This window comes from Corvus brachyrhynchos, unplaced genomic scaffold (genome assembly GCF_000691975.1).
Source record: "Corvus brachyrhynchos isolate BGI_N302 unplaced genomic scaffold, ASM69197v1 scaffold279, whole genome shotgun sequence".
Taxonomy (NCBI): domain Eukaryota; kingdom Metazoa; phylum Chordata; class Aves; order Passeriformes; family Corvidae; genus Corvus; species Corvus brachyrhynchos.
The window spans coordinates 6,161,454-6,180,424 of NW_008246060.1; the positions used below are offsets into that span (position 1 = coordinate 6,161,454).

An 18,971-nucleotide genomic window follows, 5' to 3' on the forward strand; every position below is an offset into this window, starting at 1 on the left:
CAGGGGTATTCTGTAAGGTGTCAGTGTTTTAGAACAGTTGTTCTTGAAAATTACAAGTCCTGTTACAAACCAGACCTAAGCAGTGTTTGCTAGGAGGTTAGTGAATTTAAAACTTATATCAAACTAATGAGAAAATTCTATTAACTCACTGTAAATGGCATTTAAAAAATAGATTAAAAAATAACACTCTGTTTCCAAGTGATCTCTTTCAAACCCTGTGCCTTACACATCTGTATGTAAGATGGTTTTATAGTCAAGAAAAGTATTCTACACTTCAGTATTGTTGATACATGAGTTGATAAGGTTGCTTTTTTCTTGCAGATGTAGTAATGTATGAGAATCTTTGGTGTGGAGAAGTCATGCTTCAGTCTACATTTACCAGTCAGTTACTAAATCTGGGGAACTGCTCAGCTCTCAATCCAGAAGAATGTAAGATTGTAGTGCATAAGTTTCCATGAAAACTACAGTAAAACAGCTTTTTCAAGTACTCCATTTTGTTGGCAATGCCTCACACATGGGATAAAATGGAAACGTGTGCAATTGAGAGGTACAAAACATGACAAGAATATGACAGGAACACCTGTGCGCAAGATGTGGACATGACAGCATCAGATAGCATGTGAGAACCATGGTAAAGTTTGGTGGTTACCACTGAACTCTAACGAAACTGAGTTCTTTGAGTTTAGTTTAAGAACGAGCAGTTATGTCAGGACATGGCCATGTGATGTCTGAGTTTTCATCAGGATTAAATTTTTTGCAAAATGGAGTAAGTAGATCCTTTCAGGGAGAGTAATTCACTGCAGGCCATGGAGGGTTGGAGACTGAGGGGAAAATACAGTGGAAGTATCACAGTGACTGCATTGTTCTTACTGTCTTTGTGGTGTCCACTATTGCCAGCTGTTTAAGGCAGATTCTGAGGTCAATGATCAAGCACAGCTTTCTTCTTACCAAGCTATGATACAAGATTTTTGGTGTATTTTAAAGTATTGCACTTAGCTTAACTTGACCTGCTTCCTCTTGATAATATCCTAAAGTACAGTTTAATTTCAGATCAAGTGTTATATATCTCAGGAATTTCTTACCTTAAAATTATTCTTGAACAGTTTTGATTTCATCAGTGTAAATATGTTCCAAGCCATAAGTTTTATACTTCTAAGTATAAAAAATAGTATGTGATTTTGCCTTTATTTCATGTAAGTTTATCCTATAGTGGATGGTGGTGTTCTCCATGGCTTGTTGGCATACATATCATCAGAATTTCCACACTTCAGAGACATTCCACAAAGACAAGTTCAGAGACTGGATGATGTTCAGTATGTGCAGCTAGATCAGCTCCAGCCAAATACTTTGGTGCACTCAATCCTGAAAATTATCAATATTTCTGTATTAATAGGTAAGTTCATGCACTGGATGTCAACTTCTGAAGTAGGTGAAACTTAAATAGTAATTTTGCAAGGCAAAATGTTTCTCACTGCTTGACCTCAAGCTTTGCACAAAAATTTGATCATATTGCACTCTCATCCTATATTAGTAAGCTACAAACTTCTACCCACATTGTCAATATCATGTTTATTAGTTTTAAATGCAGAATTTTGAAGATAGAAATCTTCATAATTTGCTCTAGTATGTAAATCTTGGAACTGTTAGATGTTTAATGCAAGTGTTCTTGTTCAAAAATTATTTGTGAAAATATTGTAGTTTTAGTGTGGAACTGAAGCATGCAGTGTCCTGGATAAGAGTGGTGTAGAGATCTTAATTGTTTCAGTTTGTAGGGACTGTTACTAATACTTTTAGTGTGCCTTGTACATGACTATGGTTTTCTTCTATGTGAAAACTTCTAGAGAAATGTTTCTTTCAGTGTATTCTACAGAAGTTACAGGAACAACTTCCAATTATGGCAGTTACAGAGAAATTGAGTACAATTTCTTTCTACTCTACAAGTCAGGATGAATGGGAGCTGAAAGATGCTCAGATATCTCCTGTTTTAAAGGGAGTTGCCGAGTTGCTGAGTACTTAGATGGATAAAAGTAAATTAATATACTTTATGCACTCCTTTAAACTAGATTCATGTTGCTGAAGAAATCAGATTATTTTCTGTCCTGAAGAAATTGTAGGTGTATTCTTGTTTGCTTTTAATTGTACCATAAAATGTGATAACACCGTGATTTCACCTTAATACTGAGGCACATGGGGTTTGTGTGCTTATAAGCTTTTTACTGTAGAAGTAATGTAATTTTGATTCTTTTCAGAATCTGTGTACAGCTACAGAGGTGGCAACCAAAGAAAAATTATTCTAACAGTAGAACAGACCAGAGATCAACACTGTAGGATGGTTCTGTGGGGAGCAGGGGCTGCCTGGTGCCCTCAGCTTCAGAGGAAAAAAGGTAAGGTCCTTGTATCTACTGGTAAGTGTAAAAGGATTTTTGTGATGCTGTTAGTGCCTTTTAAGTGTTTAGCTGGTAACATTTATCCATTTAATCTTTAAATACTCCCCTTGGAGAAGTAACATATTTTATGCTAGTTCTAACATGTCTCCTCTGTTTAGAAGCAGTGTCATCAGCAGCAGAATTTGAATGCACTTTAGAAGACTGAGAAGGCATAAATATTTAAAATCTTGGATCTATATACAAGATGCACTCTTTTGCATAGTGCCTGGTTATGTAACTGTGAAAACCCATGAGTGTTAACTGTGTTACCAGTTTTGCTGGGTCTTCCTTATCATTGTCTGGTTTAGCATGAATTGCTGAGGTTTTTCTACTCCTTACTTTTATTTTCTGCTTTCCACCTTACTAGTGTCAGGCTTTATATCTTAGTGGTCTTGAGATCAAGTCCAGCTGTAACTAACTAGAAGCATCTCTTGCAAGAATTACATAGCCTGTGTTTCAGCAGTGTCTACTACCAAATTTTGATTTATTCCTTGTCTTGTTCTTTGAAAATAAGTTAAACTAGGTTTATGTTAAATTGATAATTGTGGAGATAGAAGATCAGAAACAGGGATGTATTAAAAAATGGAAGTTGATGAATAACATGATTTTTTTCTTTGAGACGTTGCCATCATTAGAGCTGACAACAAATTTCAGAGCTGGTTTCTTTTTCAAAAGGCTGAGTTGTCTTGACAGCTGAGTTTGGTAGAGGTGCAATGAAATTTCCGTTATGGGACAACTCATGCCAAGTTTATAGGGAAAGGGAAGGAAAAACCTTACATATCAGACTTGAAATGAAGTTACCAGAGCTGACCATATGAGCATGTGTTTGTCACTGTTATCCCCAGGGAGACGAGAAGAATCATGCCATAAGGCAGGTCAGATGATATGGCCGAAGCAGAGCTAAGACCACGTTTAATGGGAAGCTCATCTTTTATAGTGTGGTTTGCAATAAAGAAATTACATGACTGGCCTATTCACCCACCACCTCTCAAGGTGATAGGTTGAGCCCTATAACGCCCATCTGTAAATATTATTTTTCCATGTACCCAAAACAATATGCAGTTCTCATAACAACTATGCAGCTGCCAAGAGTTTACTTTTCTCTAACTGCTTTTTCATGAGAGACTGCGTGAGAATGAAAGCTTCTCACAGTTTTCCTGTGAAGCTGTGAGAAGCTCTCTACCAGCTTTTTAGCACCCACAGGTGATCTCATGTTTTTCTCAATCATGGAAGTAACCTTGGCTTGCTGGAAATGAACCACAGTATAGAAAGTAAACTCTTCTGTTTGCTTTTTTTGTTCTTTAGATCACATATGGGACTTCAAATACCTTCTTGTCCAACATAGTTCTGTCTCAGGTGACTTGGAACTGCATACAACTCCCTGGTCATCCTGTGAGTGCTTGTTTGATGATGACAAAAGGGCAGTTGAATTTAAAGAAAAGTTTCAGAAAAGTCAAACATCCCTCATGGAGTTGACAAGGCTCTCAGCACATTTGGAGGAAAAATGCTCAGGTAAATGTTATCCATAGCTCTGTAATGTCTGTTGTGCCATGCATAAGTAGGCTAAATAGATGCTATGTTGATGAAGTAAGACAGTTGGTCTTTAAGGTAGCCCAGATCTGGGATTCTGAATTTATTCTGGAGGCTGCTCCTCTGTACTTGGCCAAACTGAATGTTCCATACTTGGCCATACAATGAACCCAGTGGAGAGATAGGTGTGGTGTGTGGTGCCATGCAAAGACAGCTTTGGAGCACAGGGAGAAATGCTGACTTGTGTTGTCCACACCAACCAGTCTAGTAATGGTGTGACTAATTACTGAAAGTTTGTCAGTCTTTCTCCAAAACTGGTACTCTCTAAAGCAAAGTAGCTGCTCCTATTGAAAACTTCTTAAAAACAAACAAGACATTTTACACAGTCATCCCCTCCCAGATAAACCTAGAAGATTGCTATGGTTGGCATTAACAATTCTAGGAAGTGATTAAAGTTGTTGTTGCAGCATTTAATTTAAATATAAAAGTGAAAAGCTAAGTTGTTAAAGCTGTGCTTTTCAGTACCTCTGAAAGAGTGGGAAGAAAATCACTTGGAAATTCTTTGCACAATTTTTGTCTCTTATTCAGGCACCTTCTATAGTGGCATCTACTAAAATAGTACCTGAAAATGTAGTACTTTTATACATCTAAAAATAATATTTAGCCACAAGGATTTTTCACTGCATAAAATCTCTCTAAAAGTTTGAACATGTGTTAACAAAGGGGAAAAAGTTGAAGAAGTTTTTGATAGCAATTTTGGTTTTAAATCAGCTGTAGCCCATGCTTTTGCTTTCAGTTTAAGTGAAACTTAATTTGTATTTGAATTGTTTTTGTAGGAGTGATTCAAGTGAAAGCCCATATCTTAGAACTGAAGTTTACCATTTCCACTGGTCAGTACAAGCAACTCATCTTCTCTGCTGACACTTCACTGGAGTGTGTTTTGGCTTCTCTGCCTATGATCACATATTCAGGTTGTGCCAAATGTGGTCTGGAACTACAGGCAGATGAGAACATGATCTACAAGCAATGTATTAGATGTTTGCCATACAACAAAGTCAAAACATTCTACAGGTAAATAAAGAAAAAACAAAATAATGTGTATTATTAGGGAGGTAAATTTTCTCCATTTTAGCTTGCCCCATATATCAAATTCTTCATTTAAGGTGCGGTTAACAATCCCTGTCTTTCTAATGAATTTTCAAGTTGTTGTTCGTGAATTGGTGTATTATATTGTCATTATTTATGCATGACATTCTTAGTTTAAACCTAACTTCTTAATTTCTTTGAATACTATGTCATACAGGAATGATGGTTACCCAATACTGTGTCAGATAAAGCTAAGATGGAGTAGAAGCTTGAGGACCAAAGGAAAACTCCTCGAGAATCTTGTTCCAGCCTAAATCTGAAATCATGTGAATGCACAACCATATTTTTAAACTGATTAGTCAGTTTCAGCTGTGCAGAAATAATATTGACAAATGTTTTCAATAAACATTCTTGGAGAGCAGAGATAGTGAGTTATCACCAGATGGCACTGTGAGACACACATATTCACACTTAGAGAAAATAAACTAAGGGGATCCAGTTGATGTAGGTACATCTTTATTAACTAATTGTTCAATTCTCACATTTATCTTGGGCTTTTGAAATGTAATTATCAGAGTGACTAGAAAGACATGTAGCTAGAGAATGTTAATTGAGACAACCATGGAAATAATAGAATTCTAGAATATGTAGATTTTCCATCTCAAATTTTTCTCAAGTTCTATCTAAACTCTTTCATAGTGAGTTTAATGAATCACTGACTTAAATACTAGTATCCTGTTTATCTAACCAAGTAGTGACTTAGTATTTTCCTCTAAGCAAAACAGTCTTGCATCTTTAAGTTTATGTGCTCTTTGTTTTCCTGTGAGGGAGGATTAAGTGCAAAGAGTTTCTTTTCTTAGCTGAGAAGGTTCCCCCAGTCTTTCATAAGACTATAACATCTCAATGGGCATAAAGGACCTCAATTTGCTCCTGCACAAGACGTGGTAGAAAAATGATAAGGATTTCCAATATTTGTATTCTCAGCATGTGAACACATCTAGATGTAGAACTTACATGCCCAGCTTTTTCAGAGAAAAGTATTTCATTTTTGCACTGAAATTTTCCTCTGATTAGTTTGGAGTATTTCCAAGGAGGGATTTTTATTTGTTCAGTGGTTTGTGGAAACATTTGGTATTTGTTATAGTACAAGAGATATACCTTGGTATTATGTGGCTATAAAGTGATTTGTTAGGCTAGATAATATTGAGTGATGCTGATACAGATGGTACAATTCCAAGTGATGCACCTAAGCTTATCTCCCTACTTTGCATTCCCACCACCTCCCTGGTAGTGGGATCCCTGACCATCCTAACAATTAAACAATGAAAAATTTCCTTCTAATGTCTAATCTGAGTCTCCTGTCTCAGTTTAAGGCCATTTCCTTACGTATTCCTCAAACTGATTCCAATGCTATAGATTTGACAGATGAGTCATTTTTCTATTTCTTGGTATTATGTTGCAGAGTAAGATTAATCTATAGTGCTTTCAAAAATTTTGCTTCAATAGGAAACAAAACATAGCAGGTAACTTTCATGAAACTTTGTTTTCTCATCTAGACCTGCTTTGATGACAGTAGAAGATGAAGGATATGAAATTTATGTTCATGTGGTGTCTGAGTTGATGGAAAAAATCTTCCTCAATATTCCTGCAGACTGGCTGAAGAGATTAGTAGGTACTGTTTCATGAATTACTTGTCCTAGAAACAGGCAGCGAAGTTCACAATGGAAGCAAAATTTTTAATCATTGACAATTTAAAAAAACCCTAAACAACCAACATCAAAGAATATTTCAGTGGCTGTCTGACAAACTCAGAGTTTCAGAGGAGAGGTTGCAACAACAGGAGGTGAGATGGTGTGAATGCCTATTACATAACTAAATTGTTGTAGTTATATACCTAAATATTCGATAACTAAATGGATTCCTTATGTGCAAAATAGAATCTCTCAGGAGCTTTTGGAACTGGCATGTTTTTGTGCTGTGAAATACTGGGCTGTGTTTCAGACAAGCTTCACTTGATACATCCTGTTTGACTTGAGAGGTGTTTTATGTGATTCACAGGTGTTAACAGTTTCATGAGAAACAGGCTCAGCTCTTTGGTTTTTTTTTAAAGTAATTAAAAATAAAAGCTAATTTTCTATTCAGATGTTGAACTACACTTCCAGTAATTCAGTGGAGCTTGTGTGGAGGTAGAACTTGAATGTTAGGTGCTCTTGTGAACATCAAGTGTAAATTGAATTGTTCTGTGTTTTGCAGTGCCCTCTTCAGATATAACCTACAGCACAATAGTAGCAGATCTGTGTCATTCACTGCTGGCAGATACAGAAGCATCCTATTTGCTGGAAATCAGAAGCCACTTCGTGCTAGATGAGAACAGCTATCCTTTGCAAAAGGATTTCCATCTGCTAAATTTTCATCCTGATCTGTGAGCTCTGCACTAACTGAGTAACAAAGACCATAAGGACACACAGATGGGAAGCAGAAGAAAAATGACTTAGCTGAAGGAAGCAAATCTCTTAAAAAAACGATAATAAAGGATTTTGGTTTTAACTTACAAAAAAGCAAAACCATCAAAAGGACTGGTATGGAATATCTGCTGGTAGTGTATACTGCTGGAGTAATACTGATGAATTTTCATAAAGTATATTTTTATACATGTATTTTTATGTTAATAATTATGTTAATAAACTCCAACAATTTCTTCAGTATCTGTTTTCCTTTTTCTCCTCAGAAAAATTCACTACTATTGAGAGACTTAATTTTCCTCAGACCTGGCAGATTAGAGGAAGACAGACAGAATTCAGTAATACTTTAGTTACATGATTTTTGTTTGATTTATCCCATATGCTATCTGTAGCTTGGTCTTTTTGTTTTGCTGTTGTGGTTGCTTTCCTTCTTTTAACAGCAGAATTTTTGCCATTTACCCTCAGCAATTTTGCTGCTGTTCTTTTCTCCTGTAAAACAGAACTGTCTTGTAATCATTCCTCCTCCTTCAGCTCAAGGCAAGTCTCAAGCACAAGATCAGATGGATGTTATATAAAAGGTGATAGGTAAAAACATTTGCTCCATTATATGATAGTTAAAACCACTGTATTAGAACTCCTTATTTGATGATGTTTCTCACTTTGAAATAGCTCTTGTTCAGGAAGAGTCAAAAAGGGCCTTTGTCATATGCTTCACTTGGGTGACCATGAGTACAAATACGTTGGTAAGTGCACTAGAATATGTTTCTTCACAAGTTAGCTGAAATTATTGAACACACAAGGTGGAAGTATTGCTAGTTGAATGTATAAGAAGAAAAGAGGACCATACTGTACATAAGTCAGACAGGTGACTTCCCACTTCAGAGGTATTTGTTAACAGACACTGTTCATTACGTGCATCTTCCTGCACAACCTCCTAAACCAACTGTCTGAAACACTTCTAACAGCTTACTTTTAAGATCTTTATTGTATGATATAAGTCATAAAGAACAAAATTTATTTGGTAAAATTATTTTATTCTAGTAATATGTAAACTGTATAATAACTGTGTAGTTTTTTTTCCCAGAGCAAACATGATAACTCTGCTTATCACATTGGTTTGCAGTAGTTTTGTGGTACTGAAATTTGAATACAGCTCTTTGGGGTTTAGGGTGCTGGTATTACTCCTTTAGCAAAGATATAATGAGGGTTGAATACTTTGTAAAATTCAGTTCAATGTAATGAGTTTAGGTTCATCTTGTATCCGGTGGTGCAATTAGCAAGACAGACTGAGGGCACCATGTAACATATCAGATGGTGGATCAGGGAAGTCTGTTACCTCACAATTCCTGTGGTATCATTCGTAACATTTCCTTTAGGTAATAACAATATTGTAAAAATGGAAAGTGGTTTCATCTCCCCAGAGAAGCCTAATATTTTTAAGATATTGAGTTAATTAATACTGTGTCCTGTTTGAAAGGAAGTTGGTTTGATTTCAGCTGTAGAGGTTATGGTCCTCTTGAAACGTCGTGCAAAATGTTTTGCTGCAGTAGTCTGTGTGTCTGGTTTATGACTGTACAGTGTGAAGGGTACAGAGCTCAGGTCCCCAGTGAACAATGAAGAAGAGAAGAATGTCCTATTTTGTTTTGATTAAGAATAACTGCTCTGAACTATTTTATAGAGCAGTAATTTACTTAATGAAGAAGATTCTACTACTGAAGCAGACACATGCCCAGGGGGCTTAAGCTAATCGGATTTTCAGTGTAAGAATGGTCATACTAGGTCATACCCAAGGCTCTTGTAATCAATGCTCTGTCTCCAGCAGAGATGTGGTTAGAGAGAAATATATAAGGACAGAACCTCCTCTTACTGTCTCAGAGTATTCCAGTACTCCAGTACTGGAATAGCCTCCAGTCACTTGTGACTCCATGACTTCTCTGCTTGTTCCTTAGTGTCAACACAAAGTGCTGTTGTTGGGGTCAGCTGAAAACACTGAACTGAGTTACTGCAGGAAATACACCGTGCTGAGGGATGTGAACAGCTGCTTCTAGGTATGTGGCCAGTAAACAGTTCCTTCACCCTTCCTGTTCAAAAGAGGCTTTAAATATAATGCTGCTATTTTAAATAAGTTCTACATGTGTCAGTCAGTATCTTTTGGGCTTTGTCTGTTTTGGCATGCTCACTGGGCTTCTCTCAGCTTTGATGAAGCCGTTGTGGTGATGCGGTGCAGTGGACAGATAGGCCTGCTGTCATCACTGGCAATTCTTTGGTCATTTTGGGCTCTATCTACATGACACGTGATCATTTGTGCCCAGAACTCATGACTAGGAAGCGGAATTTACTAGTCAAAATAACCAATACTATGAGAGCATGGTTGGCTTGCTGTTTTATTTACTGTGCTGTGTGTTAATTTAATTGAACATATATTTCGAATAGAGGAAAGAGAGAGTTCCAGCCTACCAGGGGCCAAATCTTTTATTTGTGTTTGGTCTAGGAAATAATGTATTTTATCCTTTTCTACTTAGGGTACAAACTCTTAGCAAATATTTTTGTACCCTTTAGGTGAGAAAGATAGTAAGAGCTTTTCCATGTGAAGGTTGGTGGTTTCTCAGTGCTGTTCATGTGCTGTGGCAGAGAGCATGCCATCGTTTAACCAGCTCCTTGGGCTTGCTGATCATCTCATTCCAGTGTTCCAGTTCCTTGCCACGGGTGTACATGAAAGGCCCAACTACTACTCGTCCCAGCAGAAGTGTTTCTGGGAAAAAAGAAAGCAGTTAGTGATGAACACCTGTGATGCTTCTCTGAAATCCTCGCCTAAATTAGAATATCAACCTATATTTCTCCAAGTAATGTCTGTTCTGAAAGTTATTTTTAAACCAAAATATTCATCAAGGAAATGACTCTGGATTTCAGGTTCTGTAGCTTCTACCTGCTAAGGTTCAGCATTGAAAGGTACTGCAGTAAGTGGGTATTTACTCAATGCAGGCCTGTCGTTTTGCCTGCAGTTAAACAAAAATATGTTCAAGGCACAAATATCTGTATGTGCCCTGCCCCTTTACCTCAGGTTTACTGTGGAAGTGTGCCCTAATTTTGGGTTGCATCAGCAACCTCAGTAGGATTCATATGATGCTGTGACTTGGGAAAAAATGAACGCAGTTACTGAGACAGCTGGGAGCTGTAATGTGGGTTGCCACTGACCCCCCTCTGCCAAGGAGCAGATTGTTTCTTCATGTCTGGACTTTTCAGCTATGAATGGGGAAAATTACTGAGATCATATTTGTACTGCAGGGAAGATGTTTTTCTTCTGACCACTGTAAATATTGAATTCTGATTTGCTTCTCTAAGCAGAATTCCTTAATGGATTCTCTAACAATTAGTAAGAGGCCTCAAGCATGAGGTTTTCTGCCAGGGAATGGGGATGTTTGCTAATCTCTCTTTCTTCTTTGTCACTGCTTGAACTGCTGAGAGAATTAAAATCCCTATTCCTCTTTTAAATTTGCTTAGAAAGAGTGAGTGGCCACAAAATTTTGGAGGTTGTGTTCATATAAGCTTGTCTTAATAGGATACTGGAATGAAACAAAAGCACAGCACCTTATACTGACATTGATTAGTCTACAGGGATTTTTATTCACGTCTTCCATGAAATTTATCTTTAGCCTCTAAAAGAGAGACATATGCTTAACTCAAGTAAGTTGTTCTGCTTTTAAAGAGACAGCTTTTGTAATACCCCAGCACTATTATATGTTTTATGATTATTGCTGAAAAGGAATTAGTTCCTCTCAGGTTTAAACATATCTCAGATATGTAAGAGATTTGACACCTTGACTGTAATAATTTATGTAACTTACTTTCTCCTTTGTTACTCTGGAGCACAGATAGACTCAGGCTTGCTGTATCCAGCTCTGTCTGATCTGCCTTGAAACTGAAGGTTTCATTGTACACAGGATTGGGAGTTCCCAGAAGAACTGCTGTCTTTTTGCTTTTGATGAATTTATTATGGTTCATTAGTGAGACTTTGACATACACACCTTGGAGAAAAAGAAATTTAAGAAGAAAAGACCTCTTTAAGAGGCAGTTGGGAGACAGCTTAAGGAATTTCTTCCTTTCAGGAGTCAGTATCAAGTATAAAATCAGATTGTGAGAGATCCATGGAACACACATGCCAGCATAACATGAAGCAGGGAGTACGCAAAGTACTGAGGGTGCAGTTTTGCAATGCGCTTTCCAATTTAAGTGCTGTTAAAATAAGCAGCCTTATTCTTACCCTGCATCCTTGATCTTACATTTCTGTGCTTTCCCTTCATCTGATGGAGGCTTTTTTGAAGGCTTAATTTATTCCATCAAAAAGACTTCATAGTTGATGAGCGTATATAGAGGACTAAATCTCTTTTCTTTTTAAATGGTAGGTGTATTTTGCATTTATATTGTTTAGCTTCAAAGCCCTGCAAGAAATCACTACAGACTGAAATACAAGTTGATTCTTCCATCTGTTTTTGCTTTGAGTGTTTAGATTTTAAACAGCATTTTGAGGTAAACTCTGAGTCCAAGGACACATGAGTATGATATACCAGAAAAAGCCCTCTGCACTAAGGGAGAAAATTGTGACTCCATGCCATGGTCCTTTGAACAATAGCCAGGCTGTCCTAAAATAGGATTTTTTTTTTCCCAACTCAGTTTTTCCCAGGACAGCTGTTCAGCATAAGTGGTTGTCCTGCAGCTGTTACCTCTGGGAATTGGACTTGAGGCAACTGTTAATGTCAATATCCCCTGAAATGCTGCCTTCTCTGGACTGTGTGCAGCAAAAGGATGTTACTCACTGTACTATAACAGGAGATAAATGTTGCCACTGATTGCCACAGGACAAACCATTTATTATGAAACAAACCCCAAACATAGCAGAACTAAGCTATCAAAATCTAATTGCCCCAGGGCAAAATATGGCTTGTTTCCACTCAAATCACCAGGATGTTAATATGTTCCTGTCAGAGTCTCACAGCACAAGCCTGGGTGGACAGATGAGGAAGGAGCAAATAGGAATTGTGGAGCTGATAGCAGGGAGGAAATCCCACTTACCAACAGCAGGGCTTTCCTCCTGGAGCTTTAATCCCCTTGCCCTCAGAACCACCACAGTGAGACGGCCCAGGTAGTCATTGTAGCTCAGGGAGAACTGGATATCACCATACTCTGAAGGAGGCTTTGGAAGTAGAACACCACATGTCAGATATATCTGAGAAACTCTCTTGTCACATGGACAAATGGGGAGAAAAATCGTTTTTCATATTAATGGTTTCTGTCACACTAAGGCATGTGGGTGAATTGTAATGGCTTTAGTTATGCTGTTGTAACATTTGATGGAACTGATTAATCAGGCACCTTGCCTCTTCAGCCTTTTTCTGCTCTTAGTAATTCAAAAGAGAAGCAAATAACAAAACTTCTTACGTAACTACCTCCTAATTCATGTGACTTTTTCCAAGCAGCTGGGTAATCCCTTTACAACAGCTATGGATCTGCAGGTTGGTAAGATGGGAATTTTGGTTCCAAATGTTTATAAAGTACTTTTGCATTTTAAGTACTTGGTAGAACATACTTGTACTTCAGCTATATCCTTCCAATGCTTGTAAAGATGACAGAAGTTCCACAGTGCCAAGCAGCCTGGTGTCACATACCTCCAAGTTTTCTTTCTCCAGATCTCTCCATATGACTAGTTTGTTGTCCTCAGTTAATGCTTCATTTTTTAGTGGGAATATAACTTGGCCTAGGAGATGATGCTTCTTCTGTTTATCAACATGATAAACCAAAAACTTAAGTGTCCTTTGTAGCAACATTTTACTGGAAACCTGTACAGGAAAAGGAAGAATATAATAATAATTTTAAAACATCTGACACTTTTCTGCTCTAGCATGACTTCAAAGGAAATATTTTTCAAAGTGTTTTAAGTGTAGGTGGAGATTTCCTTTAATTATTTGAAGTCTACTTTTTAAATTTGCCTTAAGTTTTAGCTATGCAGAAGTCAAGATCCAAGCTAAAATACTATGAGTTCATTTGAAAGCTGTGAAGTTCATTGGTGGTTTTTCAGCTCACATGGATCTAGTGCTATGTGATGTGTTCACTTTCAGACACAAACGTTTAGAATCTGTAAACATTTTTTCAGTTGTCTGAAATACAACCTTTTTTTTTGTTTTAAAGCTTTTGTCTTGTGATGTGTGCTAAAAGCCTCTTAGCATGGGAAGCCAAGCTTTACAGTACTATACAAATAGCAGCCCAGACATACCTCCCAAGTTCTGCTGTCTAGCCTGCTTGCACAGCAAAGATACTGAAAGCTGTGAAAGCATTAGATCAGTATTGGCTCCATCCGGACTTCAAGAACTGCTGGGCAGAACTGTTCAGCTGTAGTTCAAACTGGAGCTTTCATTATTCCCAGGGCAAGTTTTGGAATCCTTAACTTTGGTTCAAACCAGAGTAAGATCAGTTCTGGAGCCATACATTTCTGTAGCCCTGGATCTCCAGAAGCCCCAGAAAAAATCCTGTCTCTGATGGAAACAACTTCTATCTTGGTAAAAGCATTGTGAACACTAATTTTCTACAAACAGGTACTGTAGTTTGACAAGTTAATATTTGCAAACAAAAATCTGCCTCATCAAAAGGGAAAGTACCTGGAAAACAAAGTTTTCATCAAACTGCGGGTTAAGAGTTTTACGTTTTGTTTTGGACTGCAGGTAGCTTCTTTCATCAGGTAGCAGGTAGATTTTCACAAATGGACTACAGGAATCAGCAGGAGGCTGCAGCTTCCTGACTTTGATCAAGGAGACGAGGAGCCTTTCTGACTCTTGCTCGTATTCTATGGAGAACCAGAGGCGGCCAATGTTGCCATCAGGAAAATCTGTTTCACTTTTGTCTTCAGGAAATTTGTACAGGTCTGGGTTAATGGTCCCTACAACATAAGCTCCAGCTTCAAGAAAAGACAAAACAAGCACCCTCAGATTAGTCTCAAGAAGCATTGCTGGCATTTTTATAACCACTCCTGTATTAGGGCAAATCAGATTAATCTCTTTATTAACAATCAATTTTTTGTAAGAATTTCATGTTTTATTTCTTTTTCCCTCAACTTTGGGGGAGTAATTGTAGGCTGCACCACTTTTCTTTCTCTCATTTCTGTGATTGTACCTTGTTAGTTCTAGCTATTTGTTGTTGCAGTCTGCAACTGGTGATTCTGCTGTTTCTGGGGTCAGCAGACACTTCCTGGCCTTTACAAAACATGGGAGTAGAGATTGCTTTGTCTGCCAAGGTACAGCACTGGGACCAAAATGACTATATTCTCGTCCAATTCTTATATATAAAAAACAAAAATGCAGAGAGCATTTAGGGCTTGTGCTGTGGAATGCTATGTCTGGTGTGCCCCCAAGAAATATGTTCATAATAATAAAGCCACCCTTTAAAGGAATACCCTTAAAGATAGTCCCATTTTTGCAATGCCATACCCAAAGAATGAAATGATGACCGTGCCCCAGGCTGAGGGGTCATGTAGGGGTCACTGTCTTCCTGAACCTGTTCTTCATTTTTCAGGTGAATCCAATCTCGCCCATGCAGTGTTGGTGGAATGATAAATGGAACACTTCTGGATCTGCTCAAGACAACAGCACCTATTGACTCTTCTGGTTTAAATGTGGAAACCAAACTTGGTAACAGTAGTAAGTTTACTGTTCTTATGTCACAATGTAAAAATTCTACAGACATGCAAAGGTAAAAATGTTAAATATCCATTGTTTTGCAATTGATTTTATTTGTTTAATGCATAAAAATCCAGTGAGGTACATTAGATCTTAATTCTTCTGACAGATTCTTCTCTTTCCCCCTTTCCTTCCCTTTAGAATTTATCCTTCAGAGGAAATGAGGGATTAACTGCAGCTGCTTGTTTTAGAGCCCAGACCCCCTGCAATGACTAATTCTCTAAGAGTCTCCTTCCTGAAGTCCTATTGTTTTTGTTATTAGACTAGAAATTACTCTGGAACATAGTCTGGGTTTGTCTAAATAACAGGTAAAGCTATCCATGCACCAATCACACTTGAATATATTCTCTCTTTTAAATAAATCGGAATTAATCATCACTTTCCTAGTTAGATTCTCAGTTTCCTAAAGGAACAAAACAGAACATGACTAATGTTTTCATATAATGTAGGGATCTTTATTTCTGTACATGCATATATTTAGATCACCCCCTCATCTGGGATTTGACAAGTTGAAATAAGTTACATAGTGTATGCTTTAAAAACAAAATGAAAATAAGTACCTTGTGCTTTTTGGTTGAATTTCAGAATTTGCCTGACCCTGAAAAATGGCATCTGCATTTGTTGTTTTGACAGGATTGATGAGCTTTTTGTAAGAAAAGAGGCGGCAAAATTTTTTCCAGAGCAGATATGCAGTTATTCCAAGGAGAACAAATAAAAGGATCCCTCCTATTACACCTCCAGCCACAGCAACTGCTTGTTCTGTTCAAACATAAAAGCACATAAAACATCATAGGAAGATCAAAGTTAAGTATGCATTGGGTGTAGACAGGAATATTAAAGCTAACAAATGCATTCCAAAATGGTTTTTAAAAGAAGCATTCAGCTCATGTGCACATCTTTGTTTTGTTATAGCATGGTGCAACACCTAAGGACGTGTGACAATGGCAGTAACAGATCACAGTGTTCAGATGCGCTGGCAGTTATTGCAGTGTAAGAGACTACAGACATGAAAAAACCCCAAACTCCAAAGAATTGTTCAGGCTCTTTTTTTTGCATTAGCATTTACTGTAGCATGGCATAAGTGCTAGAGCTTGCATAACAGAAGAAAAAGAGAACCCAGGAGCACCTAATATGAAAGGTACCATTATTTTGGTTTGGTTTGCTCTTCCAACTATTCATCTATGTTGAATTGAATCTAGACCCTGGCACAAGGAACAAAGTAAAGCTATGGGTTGTTTTCTTTCTGAGGATGCATGTGTTTCCTGATCTGTGAAGTCAAAGTATCCATTAAACAGTTTCCTGGATCATGAGTACTTAACGTACAACCAAATCTTGTACAATTACTGTGAACAAGCCAAAACCCAAATAAAACTTAATAAATGTGTTTAATATGAATATGAGAAATTCTGTTGTGAGAATTTCTCATTAGACCAAGGGTAGACAATTGATAAGGGGCTCAGTTCATTGCTTTCACATGTTTGCTGAGAATGCTGGAGTGCAAGGCTGCAAAGATTATTTTGCTCTGTACCTTATACCCAGCCTGCCTTGTCCTACCACTAAGCTAGTACTGGTGCATTGAGTTGTGACAACCAGAATATCCTCTGTCTGAAAATGAGCCTAAACTCCAGAATTATCTTCCACTCTGTAGCCATGGGAGGCAGCTCAGGATCAGCTGAGTACTGGGTGCTGACTGTTCTCAAGGTCTCCTGAAACTGAAGTAGCTAAGTGACCTGGGATTTTCTCACAACTGGTATTGACTTTTTTCCTCTTCTCTGCTTTTAGATAGAGTTAACTGTGATTATGCTTTATTCCTTTTTCTTTTTATCTGTCTGTGCTTAGTAGGTACCTTGCAGTTAGCCATCTCTATGCAACGGTACAAGTAAATAAAGACAATACAAGCACAAAATAATCAGTCAACACTAGTGATAGTTTTGAATAATTCAAAACTAATTTCATGTGATTTAATTTATTGATTAGAGCTATAAAGAGTGTGGGAGGTGAGTTGCAAATACATGTATTGCCGATCTTTTTCAGTGTTGCACTATTACAGTGCCATGAAATGTCCTTCAGCTACAGAACACTTAAGTAATTACCTTGTGCTGTAAAATTAACCTGGCCATAGTGCCTCAAAGGCCTTAATCTGATCCTGACTCATTTTCCTGCTTTTGGTAGAGTCAGCAGAGCCAAGCTGGTTTTGCGGCTCGCCTCCAGGTGTGTTGCCCTAGCCCTCTGCAGGAATTGGCTGGCTGCTTCCCTGAGTCACATAATCACTCCTGTTGCCCGGCACTAGCACGGAGCAGCCACCCTGCTCACGGCTGTACCACAGCAACAGCACTCTGCTGTCCTTGCAACTGGTAGGTCCCAGCATTTAGCCAGACTATTAGTACAATCCTTATTCCGAGGAACAGGAAACAAGCACCTATTTGGTATGGGTTAGTATCAATACAGAGACAAGTCTGATTGTGCCATGTGGGTAAATTGGTTTTCCTTGATTAGAATGCACGGTATGAGGAAATGCATATGAGCATGGGAATTTTTTGTGTTTGTTCCTTTTAGTTTTGTAGGCCATGCTCAAATACATCTTCAGTCAGACTGACATTTTATTGCATCTCAGAAGGCCAGATGCATAAAAAATGCTTTAGTTTAATGCCCATAGTAGAAACTAATGGTTTCCTTCATGTAGGTGCACTATAAAAAGCACAAACGTCTATACAGCTGGTAGTTTTACTGTCTGACATAAGTATCTGAAAGGTTATTTCGAGCAAGCTCAACAGGTCTTTGTTTAACTTGTCCTCTTCATTCACAAGTCTTTGATGCTCTCACCGGCAGTCCTGTATTCCCCTATAGCCAGTTTGTCACCATTTATCGTTAAGGACAGTAAGATGAGGAGTGATTTGATTTTGGAGTAAGAGAATGAGTTTCCAGTCTCTTTGTTAATGAGCTTGTATGTACTGAATTTGTTCACTGCAGAATGATGTTAAGTGTTTATGACACACCCCATAGCCATTGACTCAAATTCTGGGGTTTTTATAACTTTACATCGTTGTAGATATGAGGTAAAGTTTTACTCATTTCAGTAAAGTTACCTGTAATTTAATGACAGTAAGGAGAATTTGGCTCGCCTTTAGACCATCTTATCTGATTAGATCAGGAACAGAACCAGTGGCTTAGGGCACGATGCAGCACTAGTCACAAAATAGACCACTGAGGTAAGTTGAATCCATTGTGTGCAGGGAGAAAATATGTATCTTTATAAATAACTACCTGTCGTCATGAGGAATTGATGTATTGTATCCTGCCGTGGTACAGGATCACGGCAGCAGGAGATGAAGTTGGATCACTTCATCCCCCCCCACCTGAGCCGGGGGACTGTCTCCTGTTGATAGGTACCAGGTTTATCCTAGCACAGAAGAGGTGTTGACAGGCATCCTCTGTCTCCTCTGGGATTACATCCCTTTTTGCTTACTGTCTGATTAATATGCTTTAAATAAGCTTTACTTAAATTTTGCAGTAAGCCTTTTGGAGTTACGAGCAGCCCGTTCTCCCCCAAGAGTTTTAATCCCTATACAAAGCCACAGTCTAAGCACATGTACAGTGTAAACTAAATAATCGGGGGGAGGGAGGCGGCTAGACTCCTCATCTGGAGCCTGTCTCCAGAGCCGAGCTCTCCTCTGCCAGGCGCTCCGGGCGCTGCCTGCCAGCCCTGCAGTTCCCGGCCGCCTCTTCCCCCGCCGGCTCCGGAG

General features: G+C 38.2%; 2 protein-coding genes across 8 annotated transcripts in view; one reads left to right on the forward strand and one right to left on the reverse strand.

Annotated features, from left to right (window-relative positions):
* The window catches only part of FAM35A (family with sequence similarity 35 member A), a 29,825-nt gene extending 22,078 nt beyond the window's left edge, over positions 1–7,747 (forward strand). For 4 of the 6 annotated variants that reach the window (XM_017746353.1, XM_017746355.1, XM_008642792.2 and 1 more), the window contains 7 exons: positions 322–429; positions 1,199–1,393; positions 2,250–2,384; positions 3,732–3,938; positions 4,793–5,027; positions 6,599–6,714; positions 7,296–7,747. In XM_017746353.1, the coding sequence (XP_017601842.1) occupies positions 322–429; positions 1,199–1,393; positions 2,250–2,384; positions 3,732–3,938; positions 4,793–5,027; positions 6,599–6,714; positions 7,296–7,468 (1,169 nt within the window). In that variant the 3' untranslated portion in view covers positions 7,469–7,747. The remainder of the gene's footprint in view (positions 1–321; positions 430–1,198; positions 1,394–2,249; positions 2,385–3,731; positions 3,939–4,792; positions 5,028–6,598; positions 6,715–7,295) is intronic. The other 2 variants (XM_017746356.1, XM_017746358.1) reach the window with 2 other exon arrangements.
* Positions 7,748–9,870: 2,123 nt separating this feature from the next.
* On the reverse strand, positions 9,871–18,938 carry SYT15 (synaptotagmin 15). 2 transcript variants are annotated; one of them, XM_017746361.1, is made up of 7 exons: positions 15,789–18,938; positions 14,980–15,122; positions 14,155–14,450; positions 13,168–13,338; positions 12,575–12,695; positions 11,346–11,529; positions 9,871–10,256 (listed from the first exon to the last, which is right to left on the reverse strand). In XM_017746361.1, exons 2-7 carry the CDS (start codon positions 15,020–15,022, stop codon positions 10,181–10,183), a joined length of 891 nt encoding a protein of 296 aa, XP_017601850.1. In that variant the 5' UTR covers positions 15,023–15,122; positions 15,789–18,938; the 3' UTR covers positions 9,871–10,180. The 2 variants fall into 2 exon arrangements, with proteins under 2 accessions (XP_017601850.1, XP_017601849.1); XM_017746360.1 differs by having other exon boundaries at positions 11,350–11,529; positions 15,789–18,716.
* Between the last annotated feature and the right edge of the window lie 33 nt (positions 18,939–18,971).

Excerpts from the sequence above, each read along its gene's own strand:
- SYT15 (XM_017746360.1), bottom strand. The coding sequence starts at position 15,022 with ATGACCCCTCAGCCTGGGGCACGGTCATCATTTCATTCTTTGG. Across the intron at positions 12,696-13,167 it reads TGGAGAAAGAAAACTTGGAG|CCTCCTTCAGAGTATGGTGA; the intron begins GTATGTGACACC and ends CTACTTCCAAAG. Across the intron at positions 10,257-11,349 it reads CCAGAGTAACAAAGGAGAAA|AAACACTTCTGCTGGGACGA; the intron begins GTAAGTTACATA and ends CTTTTTTCCCAG.